General features: G+C 33.0%; 1 protein-coding gene across 21 annotated transcripts in view; it reads left to right on the forward strand.

The window, feature by feature from the left end:
- Positions 1-26,379, forward strand: part of MLLT10 (MLLT10, histone lysine methyltransferase DOT1L cofactor) — a 188,877-nt gene that overhangs the window by 102,899 nt on the left and 59,599 nt on the right. For all 21 annotated transcript variants that reach the window (XR_002781365.1, XM_011364391.2, XM_011364388.2 and 18 more), the window contains 2 exons: positions 7,284-7,379; positions 23,207-23,459. Coding sequence is in view for 20 of the 21 variants with exons in the window: in XM_011364391.2 (XP_011362693.1) it covers positions 7,284-7,379; positions 23,207-23,459 (349 nt within the window). In the remaining variant the exon portion in view is untranslated. The remainder of the gene's footprint in view (positions 1-7,283; positions 7,380-23,206; positions 23,460-26,379) is intronic.

Raw genomic sequence — 26,379 nt, forward strand, 5'->3', positions numbered from 1 at the left:
TCCCTATCTCCAGTCATTTTTCTTAAAGCAAGCGAGGTGACCCTAAAGGGTGAGGAGGCTGAGAAAGTTGAGGATTGTGGGAGTAGAGAATGGCTCCACACCATTAAATATGCCTTTGCATTTACTTTCAGTTTTGAAGGGCATGATGGCTGCTTGTGGGTCAACCAAATTTTCCTTCCATGTTTTCAGCACTCATAATGCTCTATATTATGACGTCCTTTTGGGTGATGCCATTTATTTCAGCCCTGGGAACCCCTTGGCTCAGGAGTCAGTTTGCATCTCTGGCTGACTGAATCTTGGCTCATAGAGCAGAGACCTGTTTTGGAGACCTTTCCTTAATCTGGGACATCTGCTAACTCCATTACTCAGATAATGTCTCAAGTTTTCACCCAGTTTCAGTTAGGTGCTAGTTTCTTAAGGGCTGGGAGAAGTTTTCAGGGTGGCAGTGGTGATTGTGAGAATTCATCTAGATTTCTCATTTTACCGTGGATCACCATTATCACACTGTAAATGCTTTTATTAGTATTGTAAACCCAGTCTGGGGCATTAAGAGCCTAAGTCTTAGGGTCTTCACTATAATTTCCTATGGGAGTTGGTCTGTCTCTGGGAAATATCCCTGAGAGGACCAAAGCTGCCATATAATAACCAGGAGCCACTGTAAAATGAATGAATGAATGAACGAATGAATAAAACTTCTGCTGACATCTTTTACTATCATCTCCAAGTGAATTTGAAGTTGGCAGTATGGACTGCAGGTGTTGAGCAGTAAGACAGCCCAGCTGTTGCCATTCTTCATTCACATGCTGTGTATGCCCCACCTCCTCATTTCCCAAGCAAACCAGAGTTCTTAGATTTACCTGATTTATGTCCATAGTGGTTGCTTGTTTGTTTTCCTCCTTTCATGTTCAGTATAGATGAGCATCTTTGTAATTTATCTGAAAAGGCTTGTAACCTTCTGTCCAGTAAAGATGAATCCTTGTACTGGTTATTATTATTGTGGGGTGGAACTGAAGCCAAGTGCCAGATTAGTGGGAAGTCTTCCATGGAGGAGGTTTAGCCATCACCAGAACATCCTTTGGGCAGCCCTCTTCGAGTGTACGGTAAGTACTTACCTAATGCTATCTATAGATTTTGTGACTTTAAGTGAAATGGTGTGTAATGAAAACAGTTTTTACGATAGGCTAATTGATATAAATGAGTTAAATTCTTATAGCATCTCATCAATGTTATAACAAAACAACGTTGAATGAAATAGCATTATTTGAGGACCTGCTATATTTTGCAGTACTTAGCCTGCCATTGCCTCCTCTGGGCTTCGGCATTGTCAGGCAGTAAAACGAAGGACCTCTTACTGCCAAATGGACCGGAAGATATACTCACTATGTTTGTTACCCATTCCCATAGACTTCCCTCAAATCCTTTGCTGTAAGCCACGTCTCTAACGGCATCACATTCTTATCACCGAACTGTCAAGAACTATGAAAGTGGTCTATGATTTTACTCTATGTGTGTGGTAACTAGTTTGGAAACAGAATTCTGAGAGATGAAGAATAGTTTACTGCTTACAGCAATAGCAGTATCCAGAGTGTCAGTATTTTTGCACCAATTCCCAAGACCCAGTTTTCATAGGGCAACCAGAGAGGGCCAGATGGCATCTGCATATAGAGTCTGTTGCATTGCAGTAGGGGAACCCTGAGTTTAGGGCACCTGAATGTTTTGTAATGGGCAGTAAGCATGGCTCCCCTTTTCACTTTAGATAGACACTGTGATAGTCCAGAACCATGGCCAAGTCATGGTCTCACTCACAAGACCTGCAGAAATAGTAGAGACATAGCATTGTTTCCCAACACATAACAATGCTCAGATGGTATGTGGTTTAATACAATATTTTTTATTCACAGCTAAGTCCAAAACAGGTGTTGTTTATTGACAGGTGGCTTTCTTTCAAGCCATGAAACAGGAACTTAGGTACTTTCCATCTTGTGACTCAGCCTTCTTTTCAGTGTTGTCTGTGGCTTCCATGCTCATTTGCATTAATCTCTGGAAGAGGAAGAAACATGGACACTAAATAGTTGGGGCTATTAAGAAGCAGACTTAGAGTGGACATACATTATTTTTCTTTCAGATTGCATTTGGCTAGAATCCAGTTAAATGGCCACATCTAACTGAAAAGGAAACTGGGAAATGTCTAGGTATAGTTCAAATAAGAAAAAGAAATGGATTTGGTGAACAGCTAACTGACTGTCTCTACCTCATTTAAGTTCATTCTTTTTGTTAAGCCATGTAATTACAAAAAATTCTAACAAGGCAGAGCATTTTAAAAAATGCAAGGTAAATTTTTACCCACTCCAGAATCTACCATCTAGAAATAGCCATCAATACTACTGAGTAAACATTCCAGATGTCTTTTATATACAAAGATAAAAAGGATGGTTTGAGTGATAAAAATTACCTTATTAAAATGATATACTATTAATTTAAAAAATATTAAAGTCAGATTTACTTGGCTGTATGGAAGAAAAAGAAAATGAAGTAAAATACTTGGATTTATTGAACTTAAGTAAAATTTTCTTACCACAAGACATATTACTTCCTTAAAAACATATTTAAGTTTAATAATAGAAATTACAGAGCAAACAAAAAACATTGAGAAGATTATCTTTCCAGTTTATGATTTTAGCTGTAACAGAATATTGCTAAAGCAATAGGAAATTTATTGTTTTGCATAAGAAGTTCAGAGGCTAGGCTTTTCTAAGATGGGTTAATTTACCAGTAGCCAGTTCAACAGTGGTAGAGCATTGTTGTCTTTTTTGTAGTTCTCTTGGCTTTTCTAGGCTTTGTTGCCAGGTCTCTGCAGTTGTTCCAAGGGTGTGACCTAAATTGTAAGCATCTAAAGTCAGGAAGGGAGTACTTTTTTAAGAGAGAGAACAAAAAAGTTCTCTTCCTATTTTATTATCCTGACCTAAATCTATCCCAGACCTTAAGCAGTCAACGTCTAAGGAGAATAGATTTATGTTAATTGACTTAGATACACCCGTGTTTACCTATGGGCTGGAGTATGGAGCCACTTTTATGAGGATATGAGAAGGTGATTAGACAAAGAAAACTAGGGACTTGTCTACAAGGAAGGGATTTATGTTAATTACAGATGTTTTGGTAGCAAACTATTATGTTTTCTCTTAACTACGTGCTTCGAAATCTATATTGTGCTCCTGCTATGAAAGGCTAATAGTTTCCCTGTGCTCCTCTCATTCATTCCCTGCTATCCAATTTGTTTCTTTGTTTTTAAAGACATGTTGTATTTTTCAGGTTTGTGACAATATCTTGTGTAAACGTAATCCTCAGAGTTATTTAGATATTTGTTCTGTATTTAATTTTAGCTTATTAGATGGTCATTGTCACTACCAATCCTTTTACCATACCCTCTCCGGTACGTTCTTTATATCATCTCCTAAGTTGGCTCAGTTTTATTGTCAGGTATCTTTTTTCGATAAGTTCTTAGGACCTGTATTCTCTGAGTTTTTTCATAATGGAAAGTTTCCTTCTTGCCTTAATTTTTGAACTATATCTTGGCTGTATATGATGTCTTTGTATCACACTTTCTCAACCCTAGAATTTAAACAATGGGCTTGGAATATTGCTGTGGAGAGGACTCAAGGCAACCCGCCCCCACCACAACCCCGACACACATTTTTCCTTCTGTGTTTTACTAAGTTTAACTACAATAAGTCTTGCTGTTAAACATTTTATAACAATTTTTCAGAATGCTTTTTTCAGTGTTTGTTTTGTGAGCATTTACATTTGAATAAATCTGTTCCCCATTCATTGGATTCTCTATTTTAGGGACACAAGTTATCCTTATGATTGATTATCTTTGTTTTTTGTAGCATTAGTTCCTCTCTAACTGCTTTAATGTCTACTGTTTTTCATTTTTATCACTGTAATTATTTCATGCCTTTCTTTTAACAGTATTTTTATTTTTACCAATGTATATTCTTTTCCTTGCTGTTTCTATTTTATTTGCTAATTCTGTTTTAGCTTTCAAATTACTTTGGTTTTGCATTCCTCGAGTTGCTTTTTTCTGTTTAACTTTTTTTTCCTGTTTATCATCTCATTCTTGAGCTTTGTTTGAACTTATGTTCAAATTAAATTTTAGCATGGGGCAGTTTTGAGAAATATCTTCATGCTGAGTTATATTTACTCCTACCTAGGTTGAGATTTCTGGTTATCTTATATATGTTATGCTCTTTATATTGTTTATTTTTGAGTTGTAGTCTCTGCCATACAACCTTTTGTCATCTTGCTCATGCTTGGGAGGCTTTTTTTAGACATTGGCTCTACTATAAAATAGGTAATGTTTTGAATAAACTTGTGTGGGGGAGGAAGAAACTTTCCTCTGCCCTCAAGGTTCTTTTGGCTGGTCTTATAATCAAATATTTATGAGACAGATTAGCAAGAGAAAATAAGCAAATTTAATACATACTTAGGTATGCGAACCCCTTATGAGAGAGTCAGAGACCCCACATGAACGAGAAATTCGGAGATAGGAAGAGAAAATGGTTATAAAAGATATTCAGAGCTAGGGATGACTAAGATGCCTTAGGGTCTTCAAAGAGTTATTGCTTGATGATAAGAGCAAATGTTTAGTAAACAGAAGATTACCCTGCCCTATAGATAGGTTAAAAGAGTTATCTCTGATAATCTCTTATGGGCAAGGCCCCTAATTCTAATTACTCTAGGTAGTTAAGGCAAGGGCAGAAGTTTCTCTTGAGCTTTTGGCTAAAGTTGCCTTTAGCACAAAACTGTTCATATACTACGAAAGCATATCTTGGAATGACTTGTTCTTAACCCCCACATCTGCTTTTCCCACCCCCCTTCCCCGCTTCCCCCCATTCTGATTTTTCACTTTGTTTTTACGCTTAAAAAGATTTTCTTTCCTTAAAGTTAAATATTTTAAAAATGTTTTCTTTCAGCTTTTTAGATTATTTTAATTTTTATTTAACTCTTTAAAATAATCCATCTGGATTTTGTTTTATTTTATATAGATCCTTTTCCCCAAATTACTAACCAGTTTTTCTAGTACCATTATTAAATAATTTCAGTCTTTCCTTGCTGATTTGGAATCTCTTCATTATCATATGCTAAGTATTTATATATAATTGAGTCTTTTCCTGGACTTTTTTTTTGTTCTACTTATCTATTAAAATCAGCCTCTCTCTTAGCGATTGTCATTTTTTACAGACCAATAATATGGATATAATGTATTCGTAGTCTTTTCCCCCGAATATTTATAATCCTCACCTCAAGATACATTTCTTGATATATCACACAGAATAAGAATTCTGTATTATTCCATGATGACTTACATATACTTAACATTCTCACACCTGTGCATGTGCATACGTTGCTTTTTACTCTCATGTGCTTGCCAAGTTTTTAGAATCTATTTACCTTGTTTTCAGAGTCATTCACTATTAAATCATCTCAGCTCTTGTACCCTTTAAGAATAAAGTCCAGTATGGGAAGTAGAATATGAAGAAAGAAAGAAAGGCTTCTTTATTATTTTTATGGGAGAAAAGTATTGCTATAGAACTTGTAGACCAGGATCATTTGAACTCCATATTTATAAATTAGATTGTATAATTATATTTGGTATTTTGGTATATACCAAAAAAACCTAATATGTGTTAATTTTAATTTTTACTTTCTTTAATTCCCATGACCCAGTTGTGAATTCTAGTCTTGTCTTGGTTATCTGCTCTTGCTTGATAAACCACCCCATAACTTTTAGTGGCTTAGAACAACAAGCAGAGTTCAGCAGGAACAATTCATCTTTCTTCTACATGGTATCAGCTGGATTTATTCACGTAGCTGCATTCAGCTGGTGGCTGGCTGCATGGTCCAGTGTCATCTTATTTACATGTCTGGGCCGAGATGGTGCTGACTCTAGGCTGGGGTACCTCAGGTCTTCTCCACAGGGCCTCGTTCTCCACTTGACTTATCAGGAGAGTATGAACCGATTCTTTACATGGTGTCTGGGAGCTAAGAGGGCAAAGGTGGAAGCCATGTACGACTTCTTAAAGCACTTCTGCTACATCCCTTGGCCAGAGCAAGTCCCAAGGCTAACCTAGGTTAATGGGAGTGGAGAAGAGGACATCTTATGATGGGAGGAAGAATGACATCCTATTACAAAGAAATGGAGGTGTGATTCCTTGGTGGTCATTATTATGATCTGTGACAATTAAGATAACTTTAGAATAAGAAACTTTACTTAAAAAGTCTGAATAAAAGCTGTTATTGAGGTGTCTTACCTTCTCTGTTGCTAAAGTGTTAACATTGCAGTCAAAAAATGTCTTATGTAATTACATCAGGAATTAATGGCAAAAAGTAGCAGTACTTGGATATTGTAGTAAAATATCTACCCTTAATGTTTTATGCTTTTTATTATGCTAGTATGTAATCACTTTTAGGGCAGGGCCAGGGATATTAATCTTTCATGCCTTGAAGAGATTAAGTGCTCTGAATGGTTAGTTTTAAGTACTATGAGAAAAAAAATAAATTGAATTAATTCTTTAAATAGTAAACTTCACACCCAATTCTAATTCTTATCTACTGATTCAAACAGTTGAGACCAATTTGGTTAAAATTTTATGACATTAAATAAAATCGGGCTCTTAATATGTAATTAATTTCTCATTTAATTGAATTCCTTCATAAAGTCATTTCATCAGTTTTAGGACTTCAAAGCAGCATACCATAACTTTAAATTATTTTTGTTAATGACAATGAAAATCATCCAGTTTCTGAGTAAACCTAGGAGAGAGTTTCTTGTCCTGGTTTCCAGTTTGTGGGTCATAGAATTTAATGCATGTTGTTCGCGAATCTGACACTATTTTGATGTGATAGTGCGTGTCAAAGTGTTATGTAAATTTTAAAGTGCTGTTTATATAATGTGCACAAAAGTATTTTGTGTTTAATGAGAAAAAATACGTAGTTTGCCAGATATAAATGTAGCAAATAATTATAGGCTTCAGTTTATATATTATGTTATTCAAGAGTTAGGGAGCTGAAATCACTTTAAAATAACTTATACTAGTATTACTATATATTTCTGTAAGTATATGACTAGTATTTTTTTACATAATATGATTAGAAGTGATTTTTGTTATATCTTGACTATTTGTTAACATTTTAAATTACTAAACACAGTTATAAAAGAATCTCATCTTTATTGTGTGTATGTGTTATGATTTAAATTGGTTTTTACATCTGTTCCTTTTTAGAAATATAAAGAAAAGGACAAACACAAACAAAAACACAAAAAACAACCAGAACCATCACCTGCATTGGTTCCTTCCTTGACTGTTACTACAGAAAAAGTAAGTTTTAAGTGCCATATTTTGTTTTCTATAATAACCAATTATGTTCTGAGTTTTATCATTAAGTATTTTATTCCTAGTGTCCTGGTTCCCTCTCACTCTTCAGCCCTCTCTAACCCTCCATTGAGCACTTTGGCATTCCCATTTCTAGGCCCTTGATCTACCTTCTGTTTAGTCTATACTTATTTTTGAAGAATGTTAAGTAAAGATAACCAGTGGGGCACATCTTTGTGGTTAGAATTTGGGCTGTGGAGTGGGCTTTGTCACTCCTGTGATTTTGAATTCTGGCTTTACTTATTGACTGAGCTGTAAGACAGGTTAACTAACTAAGCTCTTTGTAACTCAATTTCATCATCCGTAAACTGGGGGAAATAATTATTGGAATTGAATGAGATAATATATGTAAAGCAATTAGAACAATGTCTGGGACAGAGTAAGCAAGAGTTGGGGATTGGATGCAGTTGGAAATGAGGCCAGGTGAGGCGCCAGTCATGTAGGACTGTGTAAGCCAGTGGCAGGACTTTGTTTTCAGTTTGAGTGAAAAGTGAGCCATTGGAGGTTCTGAACGGAGACAGAATGGAACAGGATCTGACTTAGGTTTTGTGAGGACCTCTCTCTGGCTGCTGCCTTGTAGGTAGACTGCAGAGAGTCAAGAATGACAGCAGGAAGGCATTAGGAAGTTATTGCAACAATCCAGAGAGAAATGGGGGTGACATGGGGCTGGCAAGAGGTGATTAGACTCTGAATGAATACATTTTAATGTTTCTTAAATTGATATAGAAGTATAAGTTTGAGAAATGAAACTTGTCTTTTCCCTTTCTGATTTTTACTTTGTTTTATGTTTAGAAAAGTCTTTCTTTAAAGTTAGATAAAGATTTTCAAAATATTTTCTTCCACCTTCTTAGATTTTTAAAATTTTTATTTAACTCTTTAAAATAATCCATCTGGATTTTGTTTTCTTTTGTATAATCCTTTTCCCCAAATCACTAACCAATTTTTCTAGTATCATTAAATAATTTCAGTCTTTCCTTGCTGATTTGGAATCCCTTCATTATCATATGCTAAATATTTATATATAATTAAGTCTTTTCCTGGAATTTCCTTTTGTTCTACTCATCTATTAAAATTAGCCTCTCTCTTTAGCGATTGTCATTAGACTGCTTTGATTCATAATTTACAGGCTAATAAATATGAACATAATTTATTCATAGTCCATTCCCCTGGATATTTATAATCCTCATCTCAAGATACATTTCTTGATGTATTACACAGAACCAGAATTTTGTATTATTCCATGATGACGTACATATACTTACATTCTCACATGTGTTCATGTGCATATGTTGCCTTTTACTCTCATGTGCTTTCCAGGTTTCAGAATCTGATCAGCTTTTACTCTTCATTCTTTCCCTATATTACTCAGCAACACAACACGTTTGAATGCTAATCCTTAACAATTTTTTTTAGTAAACTTAGTTTTTAAGTTTACTACACAATACACACACAATAATCTTATGACAATACAGGTATTCAAAAGTTGACTATATCAGTGGAATGTTACTTAGCCATAAGAAAAGATGAAATACTGCCATTTGTGACAACATAGATGGATCTTGAGATATGCTAAGTGAAATAAGTCAGACAGAAAAAGTTGAGAACCCTGTGATTTTACTCATGTGGGTTATAAAACTTAAAGCAACAAATGAACAATCAAAAACTCAGACACAGGTAATAGTTTAGTGGTTACTAGAGGGAAAGAGGAGAATGGGGAGGTAGATAAGGGAAAAGGGGGTCAAATATATGGCACTGGAAGGAGATTTGACTTTGGGTGGTGAATGCACAGTGCAATATACAGATGACATATTACAGAATTGTATACTTGAAACCTTTATAATCTTATTAGCAAATATTACCCTAATAAATTTAATTTGAAAAATTGATGATAGTAAATGCATTAGACCTTTTGTTAAACTTTCTTGAGGTACAGTTAACATACAGCAGGTTGCACATATTTAAAGTAGAAAATTTGATAAATTTATGAAACCATTACCAGAATCAATAGGGAAAGTTTCCTTGTGACTGGGTATAACCCCCTTCTTGTCTTTTTACCCATAGCCCTGCCCAGGCAGTTACTCTTCTGCTTTCTGTCATTGTAAATTGGTTTGAATTTTCTAGATTTTTAAAAGTGGAAACATAAAATATTTACACTTTTTTATCTGACTTCTTTCACTCAGCTTAATCATTTTGAGAGAATTCATTCCTTTTTATTGCTACTGTTCTATTGTATGAACATATCATAATTTGTTTATCCATTTAGTAACGTGGACATTCAGGTTGTTTCCAGTTTGGGTCTATCATAAATAAAGCTGCTAGAACATTGTACAAATCTTTGTATGGACATACACTTTTATTTCTCTTGCATAAATACTAAGGAATAGAATAGCTGGGTCACATGGTAGGTGTATCTTTAATTTTTTAAGACACTGTCAAACTATTTTTAAGGTGATTGTGCCATTTAACAATTCTACCAGCCGTATACAAGAGTTCGTGTTTCTCTACATTCTTGGTATGATCAGTTATTATTATTTTAGTCTAGTGGGCATGTAGTTGGTTTCTCATTGTGGTTCCAATTTGCATTTTCTTAATGATGCATTTATGTTGAACATCTTTCCATATGCATATTTGCTATTTCTCTATTTTTCTTTGGAAAGTGTCTGTTCAGACCTGTCCACCTCCTGCCCTTTTTTATTGGCTTGTTTTCTTATTATTGAGTTTTGTGAGACATTGTATCTTCTGGATGCAAGTCCTTTATCAGATATGTTATTTGCAGATATGTACCCCACTCAGTGGCTTGAGCAGACATTCTTAGTTATGTTCAGCTTGTGGGTTTTTTAAATGTTTTCTTCTAGTAGTTTTATATTTCTATGTTTTACATTTAGGTCTATGATCCATTTTAAGTTAATTTTTGCATATGATGTGAGTTATACATTAAAGTCCACTTACTTGAATATAAATATCCAGTTTTTCCAGAGCCATTTGTGAAACACTGTTCTTCACAGATTTGCCTTTACCCCCATTTGTTGAAAACCATGTGACCATATTTGTATGAGTCTGTTCTGAGACTTTATTCTGTTCCATTGATCTGTTTGTCTGTCCGCACTATCTTAATTACTATAGCTTTATAATAACCCTTTAGATCAGGTATTGTCCATCTCCATATCTTTTACAGTCATTTTGGCTATTCTAGGTTCTTTGCATTTTATGTGAATTTGAGAATCGGATTGTCATTTTGTAGAAATAAGTCTGCTAGTATTTTGATTTGAACTGCATTCAATATACAGGTCATTAGTGGGAGAGAGTTGACTAGTCTTCTGATCCATAAACACAGTTTATCTCTTGATTCATTTGTCTTTATCTCAGCTTTACAAAGCCTGCAGGTTTTGTATCTTTTTTCAGCTTTACCTCTGAATATCTGATGTTGTTGATATTGTTATAGTCCTTTTTAAAGTGCCTTACTAGTACATAGAAATACATTTTTGTAGCTTTGTATGTTGATCTGGTACTCTGTAACCTTACTGAACATTTCTTATTTCTAGTAGCTTATTGATTCCATAGGATTTTCTTCATAGACGATCATGCCAACTATGAATTAGACAATTTTACTTCATCTTTTTTAATCTGGGTGCTTTTTATCTCCTATTATACCTGCTAGAACTCTCAGTGCAGTGTTGAATGGAAGCGGTCAGAGTGAGCATCTTTGCTTTGTTCTTAGTCTTCAGGGGTAATGTATTTAATCTTTTAACATTACACATGATATTGAAGAGTTTTCCTTCTATTCCTGAGAGTTTTTATTAGCCTTGGATATTAGATTTTTCAAATATTTTTCTATATATTTTTATGTAAATATATTGATAACTGTTTTTTTCTTTTTTAATCTGTTACTATGATGAAGTATATTGGTTGATTTTTCCAGTTGTTAAACCAGACTTTCCTTCCTGGGATAAATCCTACTTGATATTGATGCATTACCATTTTTAGATATTGTTGAATTCAACTTTCTGAAATTAAAAAGGAATTTTTGCATCTGTATTTATGAGGGATATTGGCTTGTAGTTTTCTTTTCCTAGCATGGCTTTGTTTGGTTTTAGTGTCAAAAGTAATGCTGGTCTCATAGAATGAGCTGCAAGCATTCACTCTTATTCACTTTTCTGTAAGTTTGTCTAAATTTGGTATTATTAATGTGCGATAGAATTTACTTCTAAAGTTATCTGTGCCTAGATTTTTTTTTTTTATGGGAAGGGTTTTAAACTATAATTCCATTTCTTTAATAGATATAGGGCTGTTCAGGTTATCCGTTTCTTGAATGAGCTTTGGCAATTTGTATCTTTTCTCTTTTTTCCTAATTAAGCTGTCTAGAGGTTTATGAATTTTATCAATCTTCTTAAATTATTAGCTTTTCATCTTATTGATTTTTCTCTATTGTTTTTGTGTTTTGTATCTTAATGATTTCTGCTCTGATTTTATTTTTCCCTTTTTACTACTTTGGGTTTCCTTTATAGTCCTTTTTCTAATTTCTTAAGATATGAGATGGTGAAATTTATTTGAAACCTTTTTTTCTAATATAGGCAGTTAATAAAACTAAGAACCTTTAATTTCTAGAAGTTTTAGATTCACAGCTAAGTTGAGTAGATAGTACAGAGATGTCCTGTGTACCGCATCCTCGTACACTCACGGTTCCCCCACTATCAGTATCCCACACCAGAGTGGTTCATTTGTTACAAGCTATGAGTCTACATTGACACATCATTCTTAAGTCCTTAGTTGACATTAGAGTTTGCTCTTGGTGTTGTACATTCTTGTTTTTTGGATTTTGACAAATGTATAAATAACATGTATCCATCATTGCAGTGTTCTACACGATAGTTTCACTACCCAAAATTATCTGTTCTGCCTGTTCATTTCTCCTCTCTCCCAGACCCTGACAACCACTATTTTTTTTATTCTCTCCATGGTTTTTGCCTTTTCCAGAATGTCACGAAGTTGAAATCATACAGTATGTAGCCTATTGAGATTGTTTAGAGCAGTTTTAGTTTCACAGAAAAATTGAAAGGAAAGCCCTGAGATTTCCCATATACTCCCTATTACAGCACACGTAGTCTCCTCTGTTATCAACATCCCTCACCAGAGTGGTAAATTTGTTACAGTTAGTGAACCTACATTGATACATCATTATCACCTAAAGTTCATAATTCACATTAGAGTTCACTTTTGGTGCTGGTGTGTTCTATGGGTTTTGACATAGAATGTATAATGACATGTATCCACAATTATAGTATCATACAGAATAGTTTCACTGCCCTAAAAATCTCGTTTTTAACTCTTCATCCTTGCCCACTCCCAGCCCCTGGCAACTACTGATCTTTTTACTGTTTCCATACTTTTGCCTTTTCCAAAATGTCATATGGTTAGAATCATATTGGATGTAGCTTTTTCAGACTAACTTTTTTTTCACTTAATAATATGCATTTAAGATTTCTCCAAGTTTTTTCAAGGCTTGATAGCTGATTTCTTTCTAGAACTGAATTATATTCCCTTGTCTGCATGTACCACAGTTTATTTATCTATTCACCTACAGAAGTACATATTTGTTGCTTCCTAGTTTTGACAGTATGAATAAAGCTATTATAAGCATTGTAGGCAGGTTTCTGTGTGGACATAATTTTTCAACTCCTTTGGGTAAATACCATGGAGTGTGATTGCCAGTTCATGTGGTATGTTTAGTTTAGTAAGAAATTGCTAAACTGTTGAATTGCAAAATGGTTGAATCAGCTTGCATTCTCATCAGTAGTAGATGACAGTTCTTTTTCTCTGCATCCTTATCAGCATTCAGTGTCCTATTGGCCATCCTCATAGGTACGTGGTGGTATGTATCTCATCATTTAAATTTGTATTTCTCTGCTGACAAAGAATGTGGAGCATCTTTTCTTATGCTTATTTGCCATCTGTATATCTTCTTTGGTGAGGTTTTTAGCTTTTTAAAAATCAGATTGTTTATTTTCTTAGTGTTGACTTTTAAGAGTTTTTAATATATTTTTAATAAGTCTTTGTCAGATTTGTATCAGCTTTCCAATTCTTTGTTCTATGAAGTATGCCTTTGGTATTACATCAGAAAAGTCATTGCCAAACCCGTTATTCATTTTTCTCTTTTGGTATCATTTAGTTTTATAATTTTGTATTTTACATTTAGATCTATGATCCATTTTGACTTAATTTTTTTGAAGGGTATAAGTTCTGTGTCTGGGTTCATGTTTTTGCATGTGGACATCTAGTTCTAGCACCATTTGTTGAAAAGCCTATCTATATGAAGTTGGAATATCTCTCCATTTATTTAGTTCTTCCCTGATTTTATTCATCACTTTTGTTTTCCTCAGATAGACCTTATCCATATTCTATTAGATTTAAAACTAAGTAATTTTGCAGGGTGCTGTGTACATGGTATTATTTTTAACTTCAAATTTCTGCAATCTTGATGTAATAGCTTGTTTTCAGAGTTTCTTTGTTAATAATTTTTTGGATTTTCCACGTAGACGACCATGTCATTTGTGAAAAAAGACCGTTTAATTTCCCCCTTCCTAAACAGTATACGTTTATTTCCTTGTTTTATTACATAAGTTAGGACTTCCAGTATGATGGACTTCCAAAGAAGTGGTAAGAAGAGGACATCCTTACTTTGTTCCTGATAATGGGAAACCTCGTTCTCACCATTAAGTATGATGTTAGCTGTAAGGTTTTATGTGCATACAGTCAGCCTTCTGTACCCACGGGTTCCACATCTGTGGATTCAACTAACTAGATCAAAAATATTCGGGAAAAGTTACGTTGTTGCTGACGTGTACTATCTAGTTAGGCCTGTGATGGTTCAATCTAAACATGGTACAGACTTTTTTCTTGTCATTATTCTTTAAATAATACAGTATAACAACTATTTACATAGCATTTACATTGTATTAGGTATTATAAGTAATCTAGAGATGATTTAAAGTATTAAGGATGATATGCATAGATTATATGCAAATACTACAGCATTTACATAAGAGACTTGAGCATCCTTAGATTTTGGTATTGGGAGTCTTGGAACCAATCCCCTGTGGATACTGGGGATGACTGTATACTTTATCAAGTTGAGCAAGTTCCCCCTCTTTTTCTACTTTCCTGGGAGTTTATATTGTGAATTAGTGTTGGAGTTTGTCAAATGCTTTTTCTGCATCTATTGATATAATGTGTAGTTTTTCTTCTTTACCTTGTTGATGTGATGGATTACATTAATTGATTTTCAAATGCTGACCCAGCCTTGCATTCCTGGGATAAATATCACTTGGTTGTGGTATATAATTCTTTTTATATTGTTGGATTTGATTTGCTAATATTTTGTAGAGGATTTTTGCGTCTGTTTCATGAGAGATATTGTTCTGTAGTTTTGGTTTTTTTCTTACAATGTTTTCATTTTGATATTAGAGTAATATTGGCCTCATGGAAAGAGTTACTGGTTCTGGTGCCTTCTGTTTTGCGGTGGTTATAAATTATTCAGTTTTTAAAAATAGATATAGGCCTATTCAGATTGTTTCTTGAATGAGTTTTGGTAGCTTGTGTCTTTCAAGCTACCAAATTGGTTCATTCATCTAGATGTTTAAATTTATAGGCATAGAGTTGTTAATAATATTCCTTGATTATTCTTTTAATGTCCAGGGTTATCTGTAGTCATATCCCCTATTTCTGATATCAGTAATTCATGTACTCTCTTTTATATTTAGTTGTCCTGGCTAGAGGTTTATCAATCTTAGTTATTGTCTCAAAGAACCAGCTTTTGGCTCTGTTGATTTGCTATTTCCATTTCATTGATTTCTGCTTTAATTTTAATATTTCTTTTCTTCTGATTATTTTGGTTTAATTTCTTTTTAGTTTCTAGTTTGTTAAAGAGGAAGCTTACATTATTGATTTAAAGTTTTTTTTCTTTTCTAACATATGCATTCAAAGCTACACATTTCCTTCTAAGCCCTGCTTTTGCTGCATCCCACAAATTTTAATAAGTTGTATTTTCATTGTCATTTAGTTAATAATATTTGAAGGTTTCTCTTGAGCTTTCTTCTTTGACTCATGTGTAATGCAAAAGTGTGTTGCTTAATCTCCAGGCATTCTGGGATTTTCTAGCTATCTTCCTGGTAGATCAATTTGGCTTATTTCCTTTAGCATGATTATCCCGAGATCCATCCATGTTGTCGCAAATGGCAGTATTTCATCTCTTCTTATGGCTGAGTAATATTCCATTGTATGTACCACAGCTTCTTTATCTAGTCATCTATCGTAGGACACTTCGATTGCTTCCACATCCTGGCCACCGTGAATAATGCTGCTGTGAACATCGGTGTCCAAATATCTTTTTGGATATATGCTTTCAAGTCTTTGAGGTAAATACCCAGGAGAGAGATTGCTGGATCATATGGTAGATCAATTCTTTGTTTTTTTGAGTAACCCCATACTGTTCTCCATAGTGGCTGTACCAATTTGCAGTCCCACCAGCAGTGTATGAGGGTTCCTTTTTCTCCACATCCTCTCCAACATTTGTTTTTACTTGTCCTGTTGAGTATAGCTATTCTAACCGGTGTGAGATGGTATCTCATTGTGGTTTTGATTTGCATTTCCCTCATAGCTAGTGACATTGAGCATCTTTTCATATATTTGTTGGCCATTTGTATGTCTTCTTGGGAGAAGTGTCTGTTCGGGTCCTCTGCCCATTTTTTTATTGGATCATTTGTCGTTGTTGTTATTGAGTTGTATGAGTTCTTTGTATATTTTGGATATTAGGCCCTTATTGGAGACGTTGCTTGCAAATACATTTTCCCATTCAGATGGTTGTCTCTTTACCTTATAAATGGTTTCTTTTGCTGTGCAGAAGCTTTTTAGTTTGATGTCGTTCCATTCACTTAGTTTAGCTTTTACTTCCCTTGCCTTTGATGTCAAAGTCATAAAACCCTCTTTAAGTCCAAGATCCCTGTGTTTAGTTGCTGTTTTCTACTATGCAATTTATTGTTTCAGGTCTTATATTCAGATCCTTAATCCATTTTGAGTTAATTTTGGTGTGTGGTAATAGACAATAGTCTAGTTTTATTCTTTTATAAGTGGCTTTCCAGTTTTCCCAGCACATTTATTGAAGAGGCTTTCCTTTCTCCACTGTGTTTTTGTCTCTTTTTTTGAAAATTATTTGCCCATATAAACATGGGTTTACTTCTGGACTCTTGATTCTCTTTCACTTGTCTATGTGTCTGTTTTTCTGCCAAGATCATGCCATTTTGATTATTGTTGCTTTGTAGTATAATTTGAAGTCGGGCAGAGTAATGCCTCCAGCCTTGTTCTTTTTTCTCAGGATGCCTTTTGCAATTCGGGATCATTTGTGCTTCTATACAAATATGATGATTTTTTGTTCTACTTCTTTAAAAAATACCGATGGGGATTTGCAGTGTGTATTTACAGCTAATTAAAGTCCTCTTTCAAATAACAGTATACTGCTTTATGGTACAATTAAATAATTATGTATCATGATTAAATAATATCTCTAATTCCTCCCTCCTATTCTTTCTTGTCAATGCTATCATTCATTTCTCTCATATATAAACATACAGAAGCGTATATACGCATAAGTCTTTATACTCAAATACATTGTTACTATTATTATTTTGAATAAACATCAATTAAGAATAAGAAAAATCAAAGTTTTTATTTTAAGTTCATTGATACATTCTTATGTTCTTCTTTTCTTTATGTAAATCCATGTTTCTGACTGTATCATTTCCCTTCTGTATCATTTCCCTGACTGTATCATTGCCTGTAGAACTTCTTTTCACATTTCTTGTAAGCCAGACCTACTTAGAACAAATTCTCTCCATTTTTGTTTCTACGAGAAAGTCTAAGGCTTTCCCTTTTGAAGGATAATTTTGCAGTGTACAGAATTCTAGGTTGTTTTTTTTTTCCTCTCAACAGTTTTAAATATGTCACATCACTCTCTTCTTGCTTGCATTGTTTCTAAGAAGTCAGATGTAATTTTCTTTGTTTAAGACATTTTCCCCATAGGCTTCTTTGAGGACTTTTAAAAAAATTTTTTTCAGGATGTTTTTCTTTTATCTTTTGTTTTCTGCAGTTTGAATATGAAATGGCTAGGTGTAGTTTTTTTTAATTTGTTTGTTTGTTTTTCATTTATCTTTCTTGATTCTCAGAACTTCCTTGATCTATGCTTTGGTTTCTGACATTAATTTGGGGTTAATTCCTAGTCATTATTGCTTCAAATATTGCATTTCTTCCTTTTTCTTCTGGTATTCACATTGCATCTTTGTTATACCTTTTCTAATTGTCCTCTGTTCCTTGGATGTAGTGTTCTGTGTTTTTCAGTCTTTTTTTCTCTTTGCTTTTCGTTTTTGGAAGTTTCTGTTTTTCAGTATAGTGCTTTATGGTACATACCCAAGCTCTGAGTTGGGTATGTCCCTACCCCAGATGTTTCAGACTCTGATATCGCCCTAGCAGGTTATGATCTGGTAAAATAGTTTATGGTGTGGGCAGGCCTTGTTAAGAAGAACAGAATACCTTGGCTGAAGCCTGAGTGTACTTTTTCTGTTGATAATTCTCTGTGAGGACCTGGTAGAACTCCTGGAGGTGAACTAAAGGAAGTCTGAGGGCTCCCCTATAAAAACTCCTGTTTTTAACTCTCAAATTTGTCCACACTAAGCCTTTAGCAATTTGTCAATTGTACTTGAGGTTTTCCTACTCTGACACTGGTTCCCATGGAGATGACTGCTGGGATACATTATGATTTTCTACTATATCCATCTGTCTGTCTCTCCGATTTGAGGGCTGTTGTTTGCCGTATGATCTTACTGCTGTTCAGTTTTCAGTTTGTTCAGCCTTGTACTTGTTCAACCAGAATCCAGAAGTGCTAATATAGGCATTTAATGCTGTAAACTTTGTTGTAAACACCACTTAAGAGTTTTGATATGTTGTATTTTCATTTTCATTTAGTTGAACAATACCTTGTGATTTCCTCTGGATTTCTTCTTTGACTCTTGGATTACTTAGAAGTGTGTTATTTACTTTTAAAACATTTTAAGGTTTTTCACATATCTTCTTGTTATGATTTCTAACTTAATATCTTTGTATTATATAATTACTTTTTAGTTTTTTGAGATTAAAAATGACAATATGGATTATCTTGTTTAATGTTCTTTGTGCTTTTCAAAAGACTGTTTTCTTTCTGCTCTTGTATGGAGTTTTTCTATAAATGTAAGTTAAGTCAGCTTAATTGCTATTTTTAAGTTCTCTGTATCCTTACTGATTGTTTTGTCTCCTTGTTCAGTTGGTCATTGAGAAGTGGTTATAGGCCTTTCTTACTGTAGTTATGGGTTTTGCTATTTTACCATTTTCTCTATTCTGTCAGTTTTTTGCTTTATTTTGAAGGTCTCTTATAAGGTGTGGAAACATTTAGGATTTTTATATCCTCTTTGATGAATAGATCTCTTTATCTTGATAATATTCCTTGTCTCAAATCTACTTTGATATTACTATTATGAATTCAGCTTTCTTTTGATTATTGTTAACTTTATATTTCTTTCTCATACTTTTACTTTTAATAGCATTGTATCTTTTATTTAAAATGGGTTTCTTTTAGGCAGCATGTAGTCTTGAGTTTATTGTTTTAATGTTATATCTCTGCCTTACAATGGGGTGTTTAGATAATTTACATATACTGTGATTATTGACATGATTGTATTTAAATCTGTCATTTGCTAATCCTTTTTTATTTGTCCATTTTTCTTTTTTTTTCTTTTATTCATTGAATAATTTTTGTGTTTCCTTTTTGGCTGATTAGTAATAATTCTTTATTATTTTATTGGCTGTTTTAGGATTTATAGTATACATCTTTAATTTGTCAGTCTGCCTTCAAGTGATAGTACACCATTTTCAGATATTGTATAAGAACCTTGTAGCTATATACTTCCATTCCTGGTTTTTGTGTTATTTTTGTCGTATTTTAATTTTTTTTCATATTTTTCTAAACCTTGCAATTATTATTTTTGTTCTAAATTATCAGTTATCTTATGAAGAGATTTAAATAATTAAAAAGTCTGTATTTACCCATGTAAACACTATTTCTAGTCCTCTTAATTACTTAGTATAGTTCCACATTTCCTTTTTTTGTTTTCCTTCTGCCTAGAAGACAATCTTTGGCATTTGTTGCAGTGTTGATCTGCTGGTAATTAGTTCTTCCAGATTTTTTATCTGAAGAGCAATTATTTTGCTTTTGTTTTTTAAAAGATAGTTTAGCTCACTATGGAATTCTAGGTTGTTTTTTTTAAGTACTTTAAAGATTTTACTCTTCTGTTTTATAGTTTGCATTGTTTCCTTGAGAAATCTGTTTTCATCTTTATCTTTGTTTCTTAACACATAAGACATCTTTTTAAAAAATTTTATTTTAACCCCCTGGCAGCTTTTATCATTTTCTCTTTATTGTTGTTTTTTAGTGATAAGCAGTTTGATTATGATAGGTATTCATGGAGTTTTCTTCGGGCTTTTTGTGTTTAGGGTTAGTTGATATATATAGGTTTATAGTTTTCATCGAATTTTGTAATTTTCCTGCTATTATTTCTTTTAATAACTCTTCTTTTGGATACTCCAATAACATGTGAATTAGGCTGCTTAACGCTGTCCCACAGCTCACTGCTCTTGCTCCACCCATCCCCTCCCCAAAGTTGTCTTTCTGTGCTTCATGTTTGACATCGTTTCAATGCTGTGTTCTTAGAATTGGGCTAGTGAAAAATTATTGGCTTTTATGGGATATTTGACTTGTACATCATTAAAGAAGTTTTTTAGCTAGCACCAAAATACTGTATTTCAACAGCCATTGGTTATTTCCTTTCCCTCTGCCTTCTTCTCCCAAATGTGGGTTGCAGAGCCTTATGGAATGCTGTAAGGAGTTCTTCTTTTTCTTTTTTTTAAATAACTGTTGTTTCTTTGGTTACATATTATAGAGTAATTGTTGAACTGAGCCTAAATTTTTTGTTTGAAGTAGGAAATATTTTTTTGTTCCTGATCAATAATTTATATTGGCATTGTATCTTATCTGAGGATTAGTAATTATAGTTAGCCATAAAACAAAAATCATACATATTCCACATGTCTATTTTAAAGGATTTATTAAATTGCCTGTAAATCACAGTATAGACCAAAGTAGTTATGCACTTCTTTAGAGACTCTTAGTATGGCCAAATATCCAGTTTTATCTCTAGTGGAAGAGAAAAAGAAAGGCTATATTTTGTTCAGTTGAATACCAGTTGAAATCGTTAGTTTGTGTTTTATGAGTCAATTTACATGAAACATATGTATTTTTAAGCACTGCAGTTGCTTTCAGAGCAGGGAGATGCTCATACAATGAGTTATTTAGATTGAGAAACTGAGGAAACAACAGATTTGTGATGACAGGCTTACTCATTGCGTGTCTTTCAGCCTTCCCCCGCCCTCGCCACTACCCTCTCCTTTTTCTTTCTACACCTTGATTTTGAGTTGACTGTAGGTTTATAATGTAATTCCACAGTACCATATTATATAGACAGCATGTTATGGAACAAATACTCTCAAATTAACTTACAAACATGGAGTTTAAGATAGAGGTCTTTGAGTTAAACCTGTGTAGCCTTTTTTTCCCCCTTCATTAAGTATACTTTTTTATTTTAACTGTTAGAATCTTCAGCTAAAATTTTATTTTCTTTTTTTTTAAAGAAATCTATAGTATGTTTTGAAACTTACAAGGTGTCAAAGTTTTAAAAAATGTCATAAAGTATATAAGTGTCTAATCAGTATGTTATACAGCTGAAACTCATAATAGTGTATGCCAACTGTAATTGAAAAATAAATTTTAAAAAATTTTAGTTTTATTTAAGTAGGACTTTTGTCACTGAAATTTACTTAATTTTCATTCATTGCTTTTTTTGTGATGCCTTCCAAATGTCATGTTTTCATTAGACTTATGGACATATTTGTACTTCAGGGGTAAACAAGGATATTAAATGAATGAGAAAATTGACCAACCCTAATTTAGATTACTGTGTTGAAGCAAATTTTGCATTTCTGTTTTTGGTACCTCACCCAGTTTTCCCTCCTTATTTGATACATGGACAAAGTACTGTACATGAATGAAGAACACCACTGCGTTTTCTTTGGATGACTTTTAAACTTCACTAGGGTCAGATGTGGGATGGAGAACCTCAAGAGCAACTTGAGTTATTGGGAAAATTATTTGAAAAGTGAAGTGGGTGGTTTCCAAAGTGACCTGCCCAGCATGAAAAAGGTTCATGTTTCTGAAATAATCCATCAAGTTTAATCAGCTTAAATATGATTGGTTTGTTAAATGGGAATGTTGTTTTCTCCTGCAGTTTACATTGAAACCTTTGTTTTTACTTGTGGATTAAAATTTGTTAGATTAGTGATTATAGCCTGTTTTTATGAGATAATGTCTCGTATTTGGTAATGAAAATCTGTTATTTGCAGCAAGATGTCTTTTCTCACTCTTTTTGAACATTGATTTTGCTAAAGATGCCAACTATTTTGAAACCTGATTTCATTATCACTCTCATTTTTCTAATTTATCTGAGGGCTTGTAATTAATGAGTGGTAGTTATATGTGGGAAATTTCAGTTTTCTATATTTTTAGATTTCACTTGTGTCAGATTTTAGATATATATATTTAGAAAATATATATCTAAATATGTTTAGATATATATATTAGAAAATATGTATTTAGATATATATATATTAGAAAAATAGTTATTAATTCATTCAACAGAAATTTAAGGCTGGTTATGTTCCAGGTACTTAATGAATTTAACAACAGCATCAAAAATCTCTGACCCTGTGGACCTTACATACCTTTCATTTTGAAGCATTTTAATTACTGTGCTCTGGTTAAATACGTTTTCCCATTTTTATAGTCATTTATTTGCTGTTACTTGCACACACCTTGTATTTAAAAGATTATTAAAAACTGGAAACTAAAAAAAAACAAAAAACCTGGAAACTAAATGTTTAAGTAAATCTTTACCTAGCTCTTTTCACTAACATATCTAGATCAAGGGGATGATTGAGAATCAATTTTAGGGTATAATAATATTTTTAACTTTAAAAAATTTTAACTGCACAATATAACTGTTTCCTCAACTTGCTACTTGGAAGAAATGATTTCTGTTTCAAAGGCTTTAATCTTTATGTTTTGAAAAGCAGCCTTCCCATGAATTTAAAAATTCTTGCTCTGACCTGTGCTCAATCCTTATAATCTCATGGATATATTCCTCTAATGAATTTGTAGCACCTCACTTCACTAATTGTCACCTTCCTGTGCTGAACACTAAGGCTGATTTTAATTTCATGTTTAGGAAGTAGTATGTTCTTCTTGAGAATGATGTTGCTTGAGAAACAAGTACTTTCACTATTATTTATTATGTGTCACTGAATCAATATGACTAATATGCACTTTTACTAATGCTGCAGTTTGGTGCTCAAACAGCTATACTATAAGTTACCTACATTTTTAAAAATAGTGTTTGTAAGAGATTCTAATGTAAGTCTTTTTAGATGATTTGCTTAGGTGTACTGACTTATTTTTAAAACAGAAACTATTATACGTTTATCTTACAAGTCCAGTAGTTATTTTAAATGTGCCATCTTTTTTTATCTGTAGCCAAAATATAATCATTTTTCCCCCCTTTTACTTCCTTTCTCAATCAAAATGTTAGACTTATACGAGCACTAGCAGCAACTCTATATCTGGATCATTGAAGCGCTTGGAAGATACCGCAGCACGATTTACAAATGCAAATTTCCAGGAAGTCTCTGCACATACACCTAGTGGAAAAGATGTTTCCGAGGCTAGAGGGTCAGAGGGCAAAGGGAAGAAATCTTCAGCTCACAGCTCAGGTCAAAGGGGAAGAAAGCCTGGTGGAAGAAATCCAGGAACGACTGTGTCAGCAGCTAGTCCTTTCCAGCAAGGTATTAATTATGATGTTTAAGTTAAAATACTTGTTCTTATGATATCATCAATGATAGTAGTTAAGTTTTGTAAAATAGTTTATTTTTTACTTATAACTAATGGATCATTGAAGATTATTTATGATTAATTGCTGTAGTAAGATTCCTTCAAAGACTAGTATTCCTTGTTAAAATTTTTCTGGGTTCTTTGCTTTCATTTTATGTTATGACATGTGCTTCCAAAGTTGAATTATAATTTTAATGTTTAAGTAGATGTGGAATAAAGTTTAAGTTTGGGGAGAAAAACAATAGAAGCTGGAGTTTTCCTTTCTACTCTATAGAGGTCATTGTTTTTTACAAATTGTTTGTATTTACCTTTCCTAATTAAACACTGAAACAGTTAAGATATGTTTTTAGTAAGTAAAAAAGTACTGGGTAATTTTTAGGGGAACCAAATAGCTCTCAGTAAATAGTAGTTGTTGATTATTAATGCATTTATTGTAAAACTTGAAGTTTAAAGTCGAATTTTGCTCAGACCATATCTTTTGGTAAGGCTGCTGTATTTACAGGATGCCTAGTTAATTTTGAATTTCAGTTAAACAACAAATTACTTTTTCACTAGAAATATGGCCTATGCATTTATATGGGACATGCTTATATTGAAAAATAATTTGTTATTTGAGTGAAATTTAAAATTACACTGGGCGTGCTGTGTTTTCCACAGTAGTCCTCTTTTATGGAGGACAGAATAACTCAGTTAAACTTTAGAATACATTAGCCCTATGTTGTAGGTTTTTACTTTGTGTAATTTTTAACATGAACACAAATATTTTGAGAAATATAAATGTTAAAACTGCTTGAGATAAATACATTAGTAAAATATACAATAAATGCTGCTCCACCCAACCCCCACCCCCTTGCCCTGTATCCAAAATTTACCAGGGTATAATTTGAATATATAGAGAGATTGCTTAGTCCGCTGACCTCTCATTAAAAGCTATATTTATATATTTTAAACTAATAGTTATTTTGGGCTTCGAGACCTTCAAGTTCCAGATTTTTTTGGCCTTATAATACAAAAAAATTAGATAAATAGAAAAGAAATAAAATGCCAAATTTGTTGTTTTAATTTAATAAGATTACTTTATATTTGCTTTTTTTATGTCACTGGAGAATAAATAGTAAAACCTTAATTAAATTTTAATGTAACTTCATTCACATTTTAAATGTGATTTTAGCAGAATTCAGTCATCTCTACAATTAAGACCTTATTTTCCACTGTTAAAACTGCATTTTTTAGTTTTCAGTCTATCTTTGAAGTACTGATCTATTTAGAAAAGAAATCTCTCATTTTCTTAAGTTTCACAACATTGCAATCTTTTCTGGCCTTTGTTAAGACATGGTAGAGAATATGTGCATTTTTTATATCTGAGATAATAGTCTATAAAAGTTTTAAAAGTCAAAATATAAAGTTAGGATATTTAAGATATATATTTTTTTTCATTGCAGGTAGTATGTGAATTTTAGAAAATACACATTTAAAGTAGTGTGTATACTAAATGTTTTAAAGTATTTGCTACATTGTAGTGAGCTTTTAACACCAGCTGTAAAAACAAAAAATGTGTAGGAAAAAAGACAGATGGTGACAGAGCAGAATGGATAATAAAGAACTTCTTTATAGCTGCTAATTAAGTGGCAAATTACAGTTATCCTTAAATAATTGATGGTAATGTAAATGGCTTCTTAATATGTATAGTTTTCTATATAGAGAAAGCCTGAAATTGCTTACATAGGTACAAATACTTTTTAAAATGAATAAGACATTTATTGTCTTGGAAAGAGTTAAAATTTTAAACAATATGTTCTTTTTTAAAAAAGCTATTTCAGAAGAGCTTAAAATTTAAAATCAAAACCTTGAAACTTTAGTTAAAAAGAAATTCTTGAGTGTGAGGAAAAAATATCTTTGTAAATATTTAGGTGGATTTATGTGTGTTGCTTATGAATGTGGTCTGCAATAAAATTTAACACTTACTTGAAATTTTCTTTCCACTCCAATAAAACTCTTTATTTTGAGCTTTTGTTTCTAAATATATTAGTTAAAATATATAGTTTAGTTTTATGAAATGTGATAGATGTGTGGTCACAGCAGAGTCTAAATCCTTTTTTCATTTGATGAGCATGAAGAGAGGGTTTAGTGAAATGAGATGATGGACCAAACCATTGTTTCACCCCAGCCATATTGTTTTTCTACCAGGTACATAAGACTTGAGGTTCTCATAGCTCATGAAGATATGGTAGACTACTAACGTTCTTTATCTAAAGAGTATGGAAAGAATAAGCAGTTGTGAAAGAGATTTATGAGAGGAGCCTCTCCTATGATTTTACCTTCATAAAAACAATAGAATGTTAGTGGCTATGATTTCTTTTCTTACTGCAGCTCCATGGGAATTGGACTGGGAGTATATAAGGTTATATAGATTAGGTTCCACGTGATCATTATTATTTGATTAAATCCATGTTTTGGTGGGGTAGCTTTAACTGAATAACACTAACATTATCCTAAGTTAAATCGCAGAACTTATAACCTAAGCAGCACCTTTGGTTCTTATTGTATGTTGGGAACATTTATAATCATATCTTAAGTAATTGAGAAAGAGGAAGTTCCCCAAGCCATTCAGAGTCCAATTGTAGTCTTGTCAAACACAGTTTCCTTGAGACTTTGCTGTTCTTCAGCCTTAAGCATATACAAGGTATTTGGGAGAGAATTGAGGAATGCTGCCATGGTAGAAGGTAGGTTAAATAAAGCACATCTTATATCTTGGTAATTGTATAAGTAATGGCTTGCAACTCAATTTAATAACTATAAAATGAAAAGTATTTTTTAAAGATAATTTTGTAGATAAACTTGATTTCAGTTATAACCTTTTAAAAAATCTAGCTT

The sequence above is a fragment of the Pteropus vampyrus genome, unplaced genomic scaffold, assembly GCF_000151845.1.
Source record: "Pteropus vampyrus isolate Shadow unplaced genomic scaffold, Pvam_2.0 Scaffold96, whole genome shotgun sequence".
Lineage (NCBI taxonomy): Eukaryota > Metazoa > Chordata > Mammalia > Chiroptera > Pteropodidae > Pteropus > Pteropus vampyrus.